We start from the raw sequence: 18,889 nt of genomic DNA on the forward strand, positions 1-18,889 counted from the left end.
GGACTTGATGCTATCAACTAGTTTTATAACCCCGAAGGCACATGTGAAGTTTCAATTCAATATCTGCGTTAGTTTTGGAGATAGTAACTTGCATGTAAAACTTTAACAAGAATTTTTTAAGTCCAAAAGGTAGCATAATTTGCCCAAAATACATGTCAGACTTATGGAACTTGACCCAGTAAGGTTGGTAATTTATCTAGACAAAGCCTTTTAGTAATAGCTGTATGTACTTGCACGTAAAACTTTTACCAGAATTTTCTAAGTCCAAAAGAGGGCATAATATGGCCAAAATGAAGGTCAGAGTTATGGGACTTGGTGCTATCAACTAGTTTTATAACCCCGAAGACACATGAAGTTTCAATTCAATATCTGCATTAGTTTTGGAGATAGTAACTTGCAGGTAAAACTTTAACCAGAATTTTCCAAGTCCAAAAGGGGGCATAATTTGCTCAAAATACATGTCAGAGTTATGGAACTTGACCCAGTGAGGTTGGTAATTGACCTAGAAAAAGAAAATATAAGTTTCAAAGCTATATGCCTTTAAATGATAGCTGTATGTACTTTCATGCAAAAACTTAACCAAGGTGCGACAGCTAAGCCGACGCCAGGGTGAGTAGAATAGCTAGACTATTCTTTGAATAGTCGAGCTAAAAACAAGATAGGTCTTTAAAATGATCTTATGAAGATCTATAAAGTGGTACATGAAAAGTTATTTTATTACAAGGTATTTCAGTTTAAGTGCTACTGGACTCTAAAAAGGTGCCAAATGTCCCTATCTGAACAAATCTGAAAAGGACCTAACAAATGGTGGTTAAAGAATGTTTAACGGCAAAATATATAAATACTACAGAAAGTTTGATGAAGATCCATCAAGTGTTGATGAGAAGTAGTTCAACAGTATTTCTATTTTAAGCTCTAGCTGCCCCTTAAAGGGAAAAAGTCCCCATTTAAACAAATTTGAAAGAACCATACAATGATACTACAGTCCAAGTTTGATGAAGATCCATCAAGCGGTTCATGTAACGAAATTGTTTCATTTTTTCCCACTTTTAGCTCTGGCAGCCCAGTGCCAAATGCCTTCATTTACTTTTATTGTGGGAAGACCTTTAAATGATGCTACAGAACAAGTTTGATAAAGATCCATCTAGTGGTTCATGAGAAGTTTAGAAGGTTTTTTCTACTTTTAGCTCAAGCCACCACTTAAAAGAGGCCAAATACACCCATTTGAATAAATTTGGAAGAAGACCATTATGATGATACTAAGACCAAGTTTTATGAAGATCCATCAAGTGGTTAATTAGAAGTTGTTAAAAGGTAATTCTATTTTTAACTTTAGCTGCCTCTAAAGGGGACCATGCGGCCCCACTTAAAACATTTGGGAGAATAATGATGCTATTGACCAAGTTTGGTGAAGATCCATCAAGCAGTTCATGAGAAGTAATTTAAAAGTTAATAGCAACCACTTAAAGGGGCCAAGTGCCTCTATTTGAATAAATTTGAGAGAAGACCTTACAATGATGCCACAGACCAAGTTTGATGAAGAATCATCAAGCAGTTCAAGTTAAGTCATTTCGATGCTCCTCTATTTTTAACTCTAACAGCCCCTAAAAGTGGCAATGTACCATCTTTTGAAAAATACTCAGAAAAGCTTTTAAAGTAAAATATTAAGGATTTTGTGCAAAGCCCATCTTCCTAGTTCCAAGATCCAGATGATTTAGAATTGGCTATATCATTACAGTAGAAGGTTTTATCTCCTTTCAATATTTACATACCAGGTACTTAATAAAATCCTGCTATTCATTTATTCTCTATTAAAATAAGACACCTATTGTCTTTCTTAAAAATTCTGAGAGAAAAGAAACAGACAATTCCCTTTGTATATTTTATTCAACAGTTCAGAGACTTAGATATCCAGTATGTGTAGTTGCATATTGTCACAAGTTAAACTGACTCTGTATTTCCCACACACCCTTGACATTATTCTTTTATCAATGCAAAACCTCTACTTCAGCAAAAGTCTACAGTGATATACTTGGAAGGGAGAGAGCTTCCTGTTCTATGTTGATATTTGTAAAATTGTAACAATTGCAATTATGTCAATAAATATTGTTTAAACCAATCAATTTGAGATTGCTTATAGTAAAAGCACACGTCTCCCCATACAGCTAAATAATGGTGAATTGATTAGCAACATCCAGCTATATCACAAGGACATTTTTGTGATAAAAGGTTTTTTCAATTGTTTTCTTTCATTGCAAATGCATCAAAATGAATTTCAGCTCAAATAGAAAGTTTGTATTTTTAGTTCCAATGCCTGCACTCTAAAAAAATAATACAGGATTTATACTAGATTACTTACATAAAAAGCTTCTATACAGTTTCCTACAGTTCCTCGTTTTCTTATTCTTTTACTAGTACTTATTATATGGATCATCTGATTCAAAACTGCCTTATCTAGATATTAATAAGGTATAACAATGTGCAAAATTAGCCATGATACATGTGTACTGGTCATCCCTACGAAGTTTGGTTGAAATCCTTCCAGTAATTTCAGAGGAGTCAGCCTGACAAACGTTTGTGACAGACAGAGTGAGACAAGACAAAATCAATATATCTCCCCATATATGGGCAGACAGAGACAAGACAAAATCAATATATCTCCCCATATATGGGCAGACAGAGTGAGACAAGACAAAATCAATATATCTCCCCATATATGGGCAGACAGAGTGAGACAAGACAAAATCAATATGTCTCCCCATATATGGGCAGACAGAGTGAGACAAGACAAAATCAATATGTCTCCCCATATATGGGCAGACAGAGTGAGACAAGACAAAATCAATATATCTCCCCATATATGGGCAGACAGAATTATTACATGCTGTCTTAAATGCTTGGACTGTTTTTCATTGAATACACTCCTTAAAGACCCCCTTGAAACTGTAAATACTGTACTCAATTTTATACTGTAGGAGTACATCACAAATCTCCAGTTCCTATCATATAAAAAAAATATTACCTACAAATTGTCAAATCTCTAGTTTAAGAGTTTTCAATATCAACTGAACAACTCCTTCGTTACTTACATTTCTCTTCTGTATATACACAGTTCTTTATTTTAAAAGATTGTATTTAAAGGGAGGTAATCATAACAATACTTCCATAGATACAAGAATTCAACAATAAACATAAATAATATCATTTACATATATTGTAAATAACTTTAATACAAGTTATAATTCTTCTGCCACAATGTAAATTGCTTGAATTTCTTTCCATCTGATTTCATTTTATATGACAGCTAAAAAATTCACATCAATTTTTTAATGCACAATTCAAATAATCATAAGTTAATCTGCAGTTTGGCAAAAAAGTCACTGCAATGTTTTTCTCCTTACTGTAAAAGATCAAAAGTTCAATAAAAAGAACACAACAATATGTAACAGTACTAAAGTAAATTCTGTAACCTGTTGCACACAAAAGATGCTTCCCGCTTGTGTCAGAACCTAATATTTAGCAGTTAAGGTGTCCGTTATTTTTTTTGATTAAATCATTAATTTCAATTTTTTATTCTTTCGAACCAAAGTAAGTAGAAATACTTGTATATAATATATTGCTCTAACTTTCACCATAATCACTGTACATCAACTAGTTATCAACTTCATTTCCAGTATTGTCTATACATCCCCCACCGCCTTAGAAACTAAATGGTAGTGTTTGCAGCATGAGATGTCACTGCAGGGCTTAAGCTAGGCTAAGATTTTAGGGAGAAGTCACTTCTCCCTCAGCTAAAATTAGGGAGAAGTGGAGAGATTTTAGGGAGAAGTGGCGAGATTTTAGGGAAAATGGGAAAGATTTAAGAACCATGACATGCAAGTTGAAAAAGGAACTAATTATGCTTAATATAAGTTACTATTTTTATTATTTCCTGTCTTTGTTTATTAATTTAAAGTAAATAACAAATTCACTGAAAATGTCAGTGATTTTGTTTTCTTATCATTTTTAAACCTTGTGAATCTAATGTGCTTAAACTGCAAATTCAAGTTTTTTTTCACCCTTGCAATGCTTGCCCAAACCAAGAAAACCCTTTAAATATGAAAAGAATTTAAAAAAAAAAGTAAATTCCATATCAGCAAAAAATAAATCAAGCCCCCTAAGTCAGTGACTTTAAATAACAAGTGTACAGTATGAATTAAATACATGTCAATAGCAGTGACATCACTATGACATCACAAAGAATACACGTCTTCTTTGATCTGCTGGTGTCTCTTTGATATGCTGGTGTCGGCACACATTAAAAGAAACAGTTGTCAAACTGGTTTAACCCAGTTTCTGATGGCAGGTGTCAAAAATTTGCGTAAATTTCAGTTAGGTTATTTTATTCACAGAAAGTGTCAGTGATAATATTATGTTTCTAAAGTTTGGGTTTTGAAAAATACGAGTAAAATTAAGTGGATTTGAGGAAATTACTCGAGCTGGTCACGGTAAGATACTTTCTAAAGGTCAAAAAAGAATGTGTAAGCTTATGTAATATAAATCCCTACTGCTTTGTTTATCAACAGTCAGTTAACAAAACAAGTGTCACCTTTGCACTTCTCCGTAATCTGAAGTAGGCGGAGCTTAAATTATGCTTTCGTGTATTCCAGTCAAGTGTCAACAGGCCGATAGCGGATAACTGGAGGTGTGTCAATAAAAAAATCGGGCGACTTGAATTTCGCTTTGATGTTAGATTAGAGCGAAGTGGGGAGCTACAAAGCGACTATTTCGCTCAAGTCGCTCCCTAGCTCGAGCCCTGTGTCAGGGGTTCAATTTGAGGACTAGGTTGTTCTAATAAATATAATTCATTTCTCTGCCTATTCTGTAGCACACAAGGATGTACATTGTAAATGAGAACATATGCATGAGAAAATTCTTTTAAAAATTTCACATTCATGCTCATATACTGAATGTAAAAATAGTAAAATAATCACAGATCCAATATTGAATAACTGCTGTATCAGAGATGATCCTGCTTTATTCTATCTATTTCTTTAGATATTTAGAGCATCTGCCATACTTCTCATCTGTCCTAAATACTGGGAGATGTGTAGTTACATTTTTCTCATTACTTTACAGGTATCTCCTCGACACTTTGGACAAAACCATTTTCCTTTTGGCTTACTAGTAAGTCCTACACAGTTAAAATGAAACCATTCTATTGCACAAGCGTCATTGTCACAACCAATCATTTCACCGTATGATACTTGTTGACATAGACAATACAGCGGCTCATCAGGGTCAATAGGCGGGTCAATAGGAGATTGTTCTTTATCCTTCTTTGTCTTCCTTTTTTTCTTTTTCTTTGGAATTTTCTCTTCCTGAAAAGTTTGAAATATCATTTTAATATAAACATATTGTTTTGATATACATCACACCTGACCAACACAATTTTTGGCCACTGGCAAGAAGACCCCACATATTAGTTTGGACCCAAGTGGACACCTGGCTATGGCCAAGGCATTCGCAGCCTATTCCCTGCCTTAATTACTTGACCAAGGAGGCCACCACATGTCCACTGTACCAGAATTCTAAGCTCCCAATCATAATCTTGCCACCTTTGTAAGATACATGTATAGATAATATTATAGGTATATAATGATGGGAAGGTTCATAATTCATGGAAGATATACGTATATGTAAAACTAATGTTGAACAACTATTTTAATATTGAATCAAATGCACTATTTAATATCTGGGTTGCCACTCATTCGAGAAAATGAAATTCCCTGACAAAACCATACTTTTCACTGACCAATACCACCATATTTTTTTCTGCCTCCTCCACCCCTACAGCCGTCTAATCCACCATTTAATATTTAGGCTTCCGAGGCAATGGTTGCAAAGCCTTTCAGTCTTCAAAATTCCAAAAATTAACATAGAAGAAGGCCAAGATGGCCCTAGGTCGCTCACCTGAGAAACACACCATATCAGTATAAACATAATTATTTGACCTAAAGTTCATGGAAACAAATAATTTATAATTGAAATATTCTGGCCAATTTTCATTTGGATTGGACCAAAAATGTTGTCTCTTGAGTTTAAACAAGTATTTTCTTTGATATGACCTAGTGACCTAGTTTTTTGACCCAGATGACCCATATTCAAACTTGAACTAGATTCATCAAGACAATCATTCTGACTAAATTTCATGAAGATCAATTGAAAAATATAGCCTCTATCACATACACAAGGTTTTTCTTTGATTTGACCTAGTGACCTACTTTTTGACACCAGATGACCCATATTCAAACTCGACGTCAATTATTTTGATTTAATTTCATGAAGATCAATTAAAAAATACAGCCTCTATCGCATACACAAGGTTTTTCTTTGATTTGACCTAGTGACCTACTTTTTGAACCCAATTTCAAACTGGCCTAGATTTCATCAATGCAATCATTCCGACAAAATTTCATGAAGATCATTTGAAAACTATAGCCTCTATCGCATACACAAGGTTTATCTTTGATTTGTCCTAGTGACCTACTTTTTGACCCCAGATGACCCATATTCAATCTCGACCTAGATTTTATCAATGCAATCATTCTGACCAAATGTTATGAAGATCAATTGAAAAATACAGCCTCTATGGCATACACAAGGTTTTTTATTTAATTTGGCTTAGTGACCTAGTTTATCACCCAGATGACTCATTTTCAAACTTTGCCTAGATTTGATCAAGGTTATAATTCTGCCAAAATTTCATGAAGATCAGTTGAAAAATACAGCCTCTATCGCATACACAAGGTTTTTCTTTGATTTGACCTAGTGACCTAGTTTTTGATCCCAGATGACCCATTTTCAAACTGGCCTAGATTTCATCAATGTCATCATTCTGACCAAATTTCATGAAGATCAGTTGAAAAATACAGCCTCTATTGCATTCACAAGCTAAATGTTGACGGACATCAAGCGATCACAATAACTCACCTGAGCATTGCTCAGGTGAGCTAAAAACAAAATTGATTCAAACTCATTTAAATTATGTTTATACACAATTACACCAAAATGTGTTTGGAAATACTTATAAATATTGCTTGAAGACTGCCATAGGTACTGAACATTTTAAACATCGACCCAGAATTTCATTTTTCCCTGACTTTTCTAAAATTTCATTTTTCACTGAATATTATCAAGATTTCCCTGACAATTCACTGACCTTGAAAAAAGATCATTTTTCCCTGACTTTTCAACTTCTTATTCACATATATTATGATTTTAAATAAAGCATTTAATGCTACAGGGTTAGATCTGTAACTATTCCAAATTTCATGAAGATATCTTAAAAACTAAAAAAGATATGACCATTTTTCTATTATGGCAACGGAGAAAATTCACTTCTCGGTGCCGCGAACGCGACATGTTCAGCTGTATTTTATATAGTGGAAAAATTCTAAAATTACGCGTTATTTTTCAAATTTCAAATGGTCATAACTTTTTTATTTTTAAAGATATTTTAAAAAGGAAAAGTGTTCTGTAAAGCTCATGAAGAGCTCTAAATAACTGTCAGGTTGTTTCTGGAATTTGAATAAGTTTAAAAATCAGCTGGGGTTGCTATTTCAAGGTAAGTGGCAACCCTGAATATTACTGATATAGAGCAAAAGAGCTTCACAACTCTAACCTGAAATTCTAAGTAAACCTGGGGACATAACTCATAAAATATGTTCGTGCCAGAGTTATGGCCCTTGTGCAATTATGTGGGTGATGATGTGGAATAATTGTTTCAATTTGGACCAAAGTGCATCAAAACTTAAAACAAGGTGTGGACGCACAACTGATGCTAACACAGATGCAGATGCCTAGCAGAGAAGGATAGCTTTCCATATATTCTGTATAGTCAAGCTAAAAAATACAGATTTAACTTTAGACCTGCTTCTGAGTTTTTTCCATGTTTAAAAAGACTTCCTTGTTAGTTTTCTTGAATTCTGAATCATATGTATGTTTTCCCTCATTAAGAGTTTGTAGCATGAAGGACTGTGGTATGAGTTATTCTAAACATATGTCTCTATGAAACTGTAGGCAACATCTCGGCCTTCACTGGTGATAATTGTTACAGTTACGTTAAATACCTCCTCTTTTATAAGCGTGTCATGATTTTTCTGCCTCCTCTGCCTCTTGCTTGTAGTAATAATTCTTTGTTCTACAATACGTTCCTCTTGCTTGTTCACCTTTATATTGTTAACAACTGGCGGTTGTGGTGTAAACTCCTCCCGCTCATGCTCCCGCGATGAAGTTGAGGTAGGATCTAAAATAGTCAAATATATCAAAACTTCAAATGTGATAGGTTCACTGAAATATCTGTTTGTTTTGTAGGCTTAATGCTTTATTCAACACAAAATTCAAATATAACATATCCAACCGTCTGACGGTCATTTGAATTTCATGGTAGTAAATAACTTGTTCCCATTTATACTAAACAACTGAATAAAGAGTATTTCTTACATGGATGAGTTATAGGTGCAGAAGAAATGACTACAGATACTGTACAGTAAATGTGTGCCCATTCACCTTACCTAGGGATCAAACTCCCTCATCGGAAGTCATAGTGATACTTCTGATCAATTTCTTTTGAGATTAATTTCCTTGCGTGACAACACCAAAAAGTTGAAAGATAATTAGTCCCCCATGAAAAATATTGATTTAACATATTTATTCTACAGATCACTACAAATATTCAGGTCTCACAATACTAATTTTTACTGGAGCAACCTCCCACCTGAAATTTTGTGCTTTCCTACTCTCAGATAAATATCAAACACCTCTAACCTTAATCCTTCTACCAGACTGTTTTTAACTAACAACGATTTTACTAAGGTTGTTAATTTTCTTTCAACATCCTTAGTGTCTTGACATGCCAACTGTTTACATCCTTGCACGAGGTTTGATATAACAAGGAAGGTAGATTAATATTCAGGCTGTAAAGGTTTATGCTTTATTAGAAGTCACACATAATCAAGAAACAGGAAGTCGCACAGTATAATTAAATAAAAAAAATTGACCTAAAAAGCTCTTGTGCGACAATCTATAAACAGGTACTATACCTCCTAGTACAACTGTTTACTGCCTGCCAAGGAAATGTCAACCTTTTTTTAGGTCTTAAGTATAATGCAGCCAGCGATTTAAGCCAAAGCCTCCCGCATTCAAAGCGAGCACTCACAACTGAGTCACTGAGTTCACACAACACACCTGTAAAGTCACCTTGGCGTAGATGTCCACACCTGATGTTGCCAAGTACTACCATTGAGGTTGAGGGTTAAGCAGTAGATCCTCAGTCACAGTTTAAGTATATATTTACTTTTCTTATAGTGTGATACTAATTTGCACTCGTACCAATTCTTATTGTTTTTAACTTTTCAAAAACAAAGCAGTTTCCAGTTCTAACTTACCAAACAGAATTCCTAGATTTTCTCTGTCTTGGTCAAGCTGTCGATGTCGGTTCTCTATAAATTCATGTATCAGAGATAAAAGGTGAAGTTTTTCATCTCCAATCTCTTGACACTTAACAAGTGTCCTTTGTATTGCAATAAATGCTTTTTTCTTTGCAGGTCCACCTTCCTCTTTCAAATAAACTTCTTTGTGCTGCTCAGTATCTTGTAATAAACCTATATATTAAAAGTAAACAAAATAGCTCACAACAATACTATAATTAGAAATCACGTGACATGCAAAACACGTGACTTGTTGTGTACAACGCTAACTCTATTTTTAGCACAAAAATATTTCTTTTGATCTCCGCGGAAATAATTGGACTCTTCTTCAAATATGCATCATTATTAAAACTCCGCTTGGATATTTTGATTATAACAATGTGTTATAAATGTATCGTCGGCAATAAATGTGATATTTACCAAATCACAGGGGTTCGGCAAATTCAGCAAGGGCATAAACAAGTTTCGAAATAAGATAATTTTCAACTCGACGTCAATCAAACAAAACAGAAGCGGCGACGTTAAAATATAAGTTAAAAAAAACATCGAAGACTTACTTCTGCACTGTATGTCCAGTTCGCGGAGTTGAGTCACAATACGTTGCAAATCATCTGGCAGGTTGTCCATAGTTTCAAGATAATTTTCTAAGTATGTTGCCGAGCAAAGAGCTTCTACGGCTGCTTGATTTAAAATAGACATGTTCAAAGATTTAATCCTATCATCTGCAAGATAAATGTTCCATTAGATACGCAGTAAAAAGAATATGAAATTAGTGTATTTTTCAACACACGGAATGTTTTCCCTCGCCGTTCAGTTGAATACAAGCCTCGTTTGGAGTTTGTGTATTGAAAACGGCATAAATTGTTTACACAAATTAAGAAACTGCATAGGGACCTCAATGTCAATAACTACCAGAAAGTATATATTACATTTTTCTCTGGACAGTGGTTGACAATGTTTTAGAGTGGTTTAATTTCAACTGTATGCAGACAAACCCTGATATATTCCAAGCAATTACATTAGGGAAGAAATCGATTTTTCAAAGAATCAAGTCTTCAAATATAAAGGTTGCAAGTAAGAATCTGAATAAACGAACTGATTATCCATTTCTCGTACTTAAAAATACAAACTTCAACTTCAGCTGGCATTATTGTTGTGAACGCAAAAAAAGTGAGAATCTTCGAATTCAAGAACAAGCTTTAAGATTTGTCCATGATGCCATCTCTTCAGCTTACAACGATCTCTTGTTAAAGTTAATCAACATAGTTTGCACATTAAACGCAGGAGAACAATGGCTAAAGACTTGGGTTTTTTTTCAATTATTGAGTATTATTTCCCCCCTGTTTTGTCAAATTTGGAACAAAAAGAATTCCATACTCAAATACTTCGCAGATACCCCCCAAGAGAATATAATAAAATCTGTAAAAAGATCCGTTGGAAGCAAAGAATACAACCAAGAAGAATAATAGCAGACTCGGTTTGATTGAGTCTGTTCATAGAAATCGACAAAGTTTGGTAAGAATTCGTTTAGATATACTGTCCCTGTGTTGTGGAACTTTGCTAAAAACCTTTGAATTTGTTCCAGTTTTTACCAATTATTCAAAATTAACTATTTTATCCTTCTGGAATACGTATGGTAAGTATAGTATAAATGTCCTATGTTCGGATTTTATGGCCAAACACGATTTTTCCTCGTTGTAAAAAAACTTTTTAAATAGAAATTTAGCAAATTATTTGCACGTAAATGTTGCTGAAAGTTTCGTAACAACCCATCAATGAATTAAATTAAATTTTAAAAAAGAGATAAAATGAAATTACAACGCAGAGATTATTATTTGAAGAAGTATTTCGAAATTTTAATGAAACATCTGATTACCATGCTCTGATTTCTTTAGAGAGATGGCATACCTCCTATCTGAAGTAAAGAAAAATATTGTTATTGAATTGGTTGATCAAAAAGTAAGTAAAGTAAACCTGAAAGAAATGTTAAGAATAGTATATTCCGCTTGGTTTTTGGATGTCGAATAATAGTGTAAATCCGTTTTGATTAGAAAAAGCGCCAAATTTATTTCTTTTGTAGACAAAACGGTAATTACACAAATTCTAATGTGAAAAGTATTACGTCACGCGGCCAAAACTAAATTTATTTTGTAAAATACGTATAGATCTGTGTACTCATTTAACACCAACATGATCAACAAAGACTTCAATCCGGGCTGTTATATTTCGATCTTCTCAGATCGTTTAGCACGACTTTTATGTCGTGTTATTGGTACTGTTTAGTTTCTCAGCTCGAACATTTCGGCCTGGGTGGTTTTAATACTCCTGCTTTCATAGCTTTGGGTATTGTATAATCACCCCTTGCAAAATTGGATATGGTGTCTGCTTTTTAATTTTGTCTTTTGGCAGTTCCTGTGATATGCATGCTCCATAACCTCAGATCCTTTTTCTAAATTCCAGTTTGTTTAGTTCTGCTCATTGTTTTCTCGTTTAGGGCAAACCCATTATTTTAACTGGGGACAATATGCCGCTTTTCATGGAATTACATGCAAGTGTATCATTGAAAGTTCCATGTGCACCGCCTTATGAACACATCTGCCGATGTCTGTAAATTATTTGTGTACTTGTAGCACGTGTAAATGTTGAGTTCTGCCCAACCCGGGGCTAGAGGGTGTGGACGGTAGCATGCATTTTCCACTACCGTCCATGAACAGGCTCAATCAAAAACGAAGACAAATATCAAACAGGGATTGCCACATACCAAAATCGCAGCCTCCCCAAAACGAAACCTACAGCTCGCAGACGTGCACACCACAAACACACACACATACACATACACGTGCACACACACAAAGCCAACACGCGAGGACAAAACGAACAAACAAAGGAACACACATACATACATGCGCACACACATAAAGCCTACACAAGAGGACAAAACGAACAAACAAAGGAACACAGTGGGGCACCGCCTTGGAACGGTCAGTGGCAAAAACACCACTGGGGAGCTTAAACCGGTTTATGGTGCGCACCCAACCTCACTCTTACCCCCACCATGTTCCAAAGACACGGGACAGTGTAAATAAAAGTAATCCCCTCCAGGCGAATCTTTAACACACGTAATGGAAACAAAAAGGCATGCCATGTAAAACACAAAAATGCTCGTGTATAAAAATATAAAAAGCAAACCTTTAGAACCAAAAACGTATGTACTCAATGCCTTTTCAGAAGACAGAGCAACAAGAGAATCACCCTTAAGGGCCCGACGAAACAGGCCAGAAGACAGATATCAAAACAGTTCAGTCCTGGTGGGATTTAAAAACTGCTTATCATAGAGTCCTCTCCCTCTTCCGTCAGACACAATCAAAGAGGGAAGCGTAGTGTCCAACTGTAAACGGGTTGAACACTAAACATGCGGTATGTCTCAAAACAGTTGGGTCGTAACCTCTTTTAATAAAACGTTTTATAATTTTACCAAATACATTTGGAAAATTACCATGACCCAAGATCTTACGAAGTTTGTAAACCACATCCCCATAAAAAACGGGTTTAGAAATACCTTCTCGCAGAAGTGTCTTTAAATTACTATTGAATTTTAAAACTAAATCAGAATAACGATAGTAAAATTTAGCAAAATATTTACGCAATTTGTAATAACGGTAGCCTTGCTGAAGAAGTTTACATGTAATATATAGATTACGTTCATTGAAATGCTTGACATGACTACACGCTCTGGCAAACCGAATTAACTGAGAAATATATACCCCATAAGATGTAGCCTGAGGTACATCCCCATCCAAATGGGAAAAAATTTACAATACTGAAGTTAAAATCATCCCTCTTGTCATAAATTTTGGTATGTATAATATTGTCATAAATAGCTTGCAACATTTTTGTTTTTGTCGTGTTGAGCGACCTGTGGAGTTTCCATTTTTTCTATTTTATTATCACAGCAGCGTTGTTTGTGCTGTGTGGCGGCCGTAAAAGTCTCCCCGTACCTTCAATCAGGGCTGTTATATTTCGATCTTCTCAGATCGTTCAGCACGACTTTTATGTTGTGTTATTGGTACTGTTTAGTTTCTCAACTTGATCATTTTGGCCTGGGTGGTTCTAATACTCCCGCGTTCATAGCTTTGGGTATTGTATAATCACACCTTGGATATGGTGCCCGCTTTTTAATTTTGTCTTTTGGCAGTTCCTGTAATATGCAGGCTCCATAACCTCAGATCCTCTTTCTAAATGCAGTTTGTTTAGTTCTCCCCATTGTTTTCTCGTTTAGGGCAAACCCATTATTTTAACTGGGGACAATACGCCGCTTTTCATGGAATTACATGCAAGTGTATCATTGAAGGTTCCATGTGCACCGCCGTATGAACACATCTGCCGATGTCTGTAAATTATTTTTGTGCTTGTAGCATGTGTAAATGTTGAATTCTGCTCACCCCGGGGCTAGAGGGCGTGGACGGTAGCATACATTTCCACTACCGCCCATGAACAGGCTCAATCAAACCGAGCCTGCAACATTTTCGTTTTTGTCGTGTTGAGCGACCTGTGGAGTTTTCACTTCTTCTATTTTACGTTTTGTATTTTCTATTTTTTAACCAGTTTTGATATTTATTGTACCTGTCAAGAATTTTGAAAATACTAGCTAGTTGTAATAATATTATGAATCATTGATGTTTCAGTTTACCCAGTGTATTTTTAATCTTATTGTTTCAATGTCAAGTTCTTGTGTTTAGTACTGTCTGTGACTTTTGAATAAAGATGTTGGGGTTCAAATATAAAGGTGTGGAGAAGCATATGTTGCTCTTCTACCCTTACCAGACTTTCATTTATAGTGCAATTATCTCAACAAAAATAAATAAATAAATAAATGTAGTAGGGTAGAGTATAAGGGTGCACGTATACTTCATTGCTACTGAGCTAGCTTTTATAGCGACGTGGTAGAGTGTCCGCCTTAGGTGTGAGAGGTCCCGAGTTCGATTCCCGGTCAGGGCTGAAGTATTTTCAGTCTGTTACATAAATAAATAAATAAATAAATAAATAATCATCATTGACCAGAATCTAACATAGAGAAAACTGTTGACCATGAAATTAAGCAATAGAATTCGAAACGTTCCTACCGCCATCTAGAAATAAAGCCAAAACTCGTGACAAAAAACTAGTCTGTTACGGAGTTTGGTAAATTAAACAGGATTTTCACGAATTTCAGCGAACAGTGTTCTTTTAACAAAGTAACGTTAAATCTCAACTTATTTTGTGCTGCTGCTTGTCTCTATCCCACTGCAATACGGTGAGCCCAGGTCTTTTGTATCCTAATCCCAAGTATTCAGTGGTAAATCCATATTAATAGTTCCTTTATAAATTTTTCACAGCAGAACAAGACGAATATTTACTACGCATGCGTAGTAAGGTCACACAAAATAGTTCGTTTAACTAGACTTTTAACAAAGTAACGTTAAATCTCACCTTATTTTGTGCTGCATTTTAGAGATTAACGGACATATTTACATAGTGGTACCTTCACTTCAATAAATATAATTCAAATCACATCTATAGTTACTGAACTGTTGATTCATAATCGAAGCAATACAGTTAATGAACTGACATTTACATTCATTCAGTTTGTAACAATCTTAAGGTGTACGATTCATCAACACGCCCATAAACATACTGAATAAGGAACACCTCTTTTGTTTTCCAGTGCCCAATTTTCATGACAGTCTCTGGTAAAGTTCCAATGGTGATATCATTTGTAGCGCCTGTTGGTCGAAATGATCTAGCTGTGTAACCTTGACCAGATAATCCTGCTAACTAATACTGTCACTCAATATACCAGCCACAGTATCCGCAGATATTGCCTTATAAGGTGCATTCAATGATAAAAATAGCGGTTTGTAGTTCTGTGATTGAAATTGATCGGTGCTACTTATATAAATCCGTAAACACTGTACTGGGTCACAAAAAGAATCACTTGAAGGTGGAATATTCACGCAAATCCTTGGCTGTTAGTGTCATTTTTATAGCCCAGAAATTCACTGTCATAGAGCCGTCTTCTTCAAACTGAGTATCTTCACAAGACATAAGCACTGAATTCAACAAGTTCTTATCTGGATCAAACACTTAACCTTTTGGCGCAATATCAGACAGCCTTGTCATAGTAACACGAGCTAATAACGTAATAGCCTTTAAACGTAAATCTTTCAATGACAATTCCTCATTTGATTTCATAGACACAACTGAATGAATGACTGTATACATAGGCATAGGTTTATTCGTGTCATAGGCTTTTTTGTAGAAGTTTTGATGAGCTCAGTAACAAGCCTTTGAATATCAGGATCTGATTCAGGAGACTGTTTACCTAGTGTTTGAAAAAAAAACAAGTTAATTTTTGTTTGTTTGTTTGTTTTGGGTTTAACGCCGTTTTTCAACAGTATTTCAGTCATGTAACGGCGGGCAGTTAACCTAACCAGTGTTCCTGGATTCTGTACCAGTACAAACCTGTTCTCCGCAAGTAACTGCCAACTTCCCCACATGAATCAGAGGTGGAGGACTAATGATTTCAGACACAATGTCGTTCATCAAATAGTCACGGAGAACATACGCCCCGCCCGAGGATCGAACTCACGACCCCGCGATCCGTAGACCGACGCTCTACCTACTGAGCTAAGCGGGCGCGAAACAAGTTAATAGCAGCTAGGGCAATTCTGAGTGAAGACTCTGGGCGGTCAGAATAATCCGCAATGTAACATAAAAAATCAGCTAAAGTTGCAGTATTAGTACTGTCAGAACATACTGATTTTGCACTATCACAAAAACAGACATATCGTTTAACATAATGATTGTAAGTAGATTTAGTGCTTTCAGCCAAACTATACACAGTCTGATGAGCTGCGCGCGGTGACCAACCGAAACACCTGAGTCTCGTTGTCCACGTATTCTCCAGGCATATATTCGCCATCGAATGTTTTTCAGAGGTTCCGAGTTCGCCCCTACGGCTATAACTGTCCTGTTTGTTAACGGAAGTTCTACGGGGTGGTCGATGGACATCTTTATCAGGTCCTTAAACAACGGTTGTGCAGGCCACAACGGAGCGATAATCGTGGCTGTCGCATTTTGTTGATTGAGTGTTTCTAGAACTTTTGGTATTAACGAAAACGGTGCGTTTACAAAGTTGTTGGCCTGTTCCCAATCCAACTGTGCGAAGGCATTTATCCCTGTTGTCAACGGATCGTAATACATTGAATTGTAACGGGGTAATTGTGTTGAAGTTATCGACGCAAATCGATCTATGTTGTGAGGACCCCACATGTGATCTAACATTTTGAACAACGCTGGGTGAAGCTTCCATTCGTATTTTGAATCGATCCTGGAAAGGTAATCAGCTTTCCAATTTTTGCGACCCGAAATATACAGTGCGGATATATGAATGTTGTACTCCATAGCTTCCAAATGTATCGTTCTGGCTATTTGGTCTAACGATGTTATTGAACCCCCATGCCGTTTATAAAAGCCACAGTTGTAATGTTGTCGGACAGAATCTGAATGTGTTTCCCGCGAATCTTTTTCCTTGAAAGATAATATCGCCATTAAAACCGCGAACAACTCTCGGAAGTTGGAACTTGACCGACTTATTCTGTCGTTCCAGAATCCTTGTGCTTGGATATCCTGTATCCAACCTCCCCATCCTGTACTTGACGCGTCTGTTACCAATTGTGCTTCAATATTCTTTTCAACAACTATACGCGCATTCCAATGCGTGACTGAATCAAACCACCATTGCAAGTCTGCACTAGAGTATTGATCAATGATTAAAATTCCGCTCCAATGTTTCTTTAACGAAATCAGTCTGTATAAGTTGCGAAATGATAATTTCGCGGGGAATATACATTTACACATGGACACACTCTGTCCAGCAATTCGAGCTAACGCACGGGCCGAAGCCTGACTTTTTCAAAGAACTTTCTTAATATCTCTTTTTAATTTCCTAATCCTTTCTTTGGAAATTTTAATCACTGTCTTATCACCCGTTATTAATAATATAACCAAAATATTTCTTCACCAAAGAAGGTTCTAATGATGACTTTTCAACATTCAAAGTCCAACCTAAACGGACGGACGGACGGACCTAAATCCTTTAATGTTTGTAAAAATAAACATTTATGTTTTTCAATGTCAGTCAAACTTGCTAATAATATAAGATCATCAACATAAACAACAATTCGAAGGCCCTTAGAACGTAAGAACGCGACAATTGGTCTCAAAACTTTATTGAAAAAATATGGACTACACGAATGTCCAAAAGGTAGGACAGTCCACTTGTAATATATATTTTGAAAACTGAATTCAAGGTAATTCTGGTAATCTACGCGCACAGGTATATGAAAAAAATCCATTTTTAAGATCAGCAGTTATAATATAATCTGACGGTTTCACTAAAGAAATAACAGTGCTAATATCTTCACTTTTGAAGCTTGGCGCTTTACATTTTTCATTGATAATACGTAGGTCAGTAACCAAACGAAGTTTACCATTTTTCTTAGGAACACAAGTAATTGGAGAAATGTAGTGCGGCTTTTCATCACAAACATCAATATGTCCCAAAAGTAACAAATTGTTAATTTCAGACGACAGAAACGCTTCTTCTTTAACAGTGAAACATTTATTAGAATATTCAAAAGGTTTTATCTTCTCAGAAAAGGGAAACTTTACACCGTTAGAAATCCAGTCTAAAATTTTTGATGGAGTACCAATATCATTCCATTTTTGTAAATTTTCAAATAAAGTTTGTTTCATAATTACTTATCGTCACGGTCAGTATGCTCGGAGAATGGCTTTAGACGTGGTGTTCTGAAACGCGAGCCTTGAAAACCTGAAAATATATCATCATCTCTGCGTCCCTGCGCAGGCCCGCGACCTCTCTTCCACGCGAGTCTTTACTGTCGTAGCGGTTGGAGGTACTACACAGTTCCGCGGCTATTCTCAAATTGTTCAAACTAGACTGATCTGGATCCGAAGTATGTGTTTGCAGAGATCGAAATAACTGAGCTGTACTGTCACCAAAATTCCCACGTGTTAGTAAACATGCATATTCTGTCTGCAAGTATTTAACATTAGCAGTCAATGTGGTAAGAATTGGATTAATATCTAAAGGTTCATCAGATTTAGACTGACTCAAAAGTTTAAGAACTGTTTCTGTATACCAAGCACAATTAGAAATAATATTCAAAGATTTTTGATCTTCCCTTTTCACACCTGTACGGCTATCATGCACCTTCAAGCTTGCCGGTAGAACAATTTTACTGACGGAGTCTCTTATACATTTATACTCCTCCTGAATCTTACTATATTCAGGCCCTTCTGTGGTGTCTACTGGGTAGTCAGGACGGAAGGGATAAGCAGTGGCCTGGTATGGCTTA

The 18,889-nt window shown here is 35.8% G+C and overlaps 1 protein-coding gene across 1 annotated transcript; it reads right to left on the bottom strand.

The window, feature by feature from the left end:
* Positions 1-1,868: 1,868 nt before the first annotated feature.
* LOC123556310 (inhibitor of growth protein 1-like) lies at positions 1,869-10,307 on the bottom strand. The gene is made up of 4 exons (XM_045346916.2): positions 10,028-10,307; positions 9,429-9,644; positions 8,112-8,287; positions 1,869-5,360 (listed from the first exon to the last, which is right to left on the bottom strand). The coding sequence occupies exons 1-4, from the start codon at positions 10,167-10,169 to the stop codon at positions 5,094-5,096; spliced, it is 801 nt and encodes a 266-aa protein (XP_045202851.1). The 5' UTR covers positions 10,170-10,307; the 3' UTR covers positions 1,869-5,093.
* Between the last annotated feature and the right edge of the window lie 8,582 nt (positions 10,308-18,889).

The sequence above is a fragment of the Mercenaria mercenaria genome, chromosome 5, assembly GCF_021730395.1.
Source record: "Mercenaria mercenaria strain notata chromosome 5, MADL_Memer_1, whole genome shotgun sequence".
Classification (NCBI taxonomy): Eukaryota; Metazoa; Mollusca; class Bivalvia; order Venerida; family Veneridae; genus Mercenaria; species Mercenaria mercenaria.

Coding starts and splice junctions, on each gene's coding strand:
- LOC123556310 (XM_045346916.2), bottom strand. CDS start 10,169: ATGTCTATTTTAAATCAAGCAGCCGTAGAAGCTCTTTGCTCGGCAACA. Junction 8,288..9,428: donor AAATCTAGGAATTCTGTTTG/GTAAGTTAGAAC, acceptor TGACTATTTTAG/ATCCTACCTCAACTTCATCG. Junction 5,361..8,111: donor ACACGCTTATAAAAGAGGAG/GTATTTAACGTA, acceptor CAAACTTTTCAG/GAAGAGAAAATTCCAAAGAA.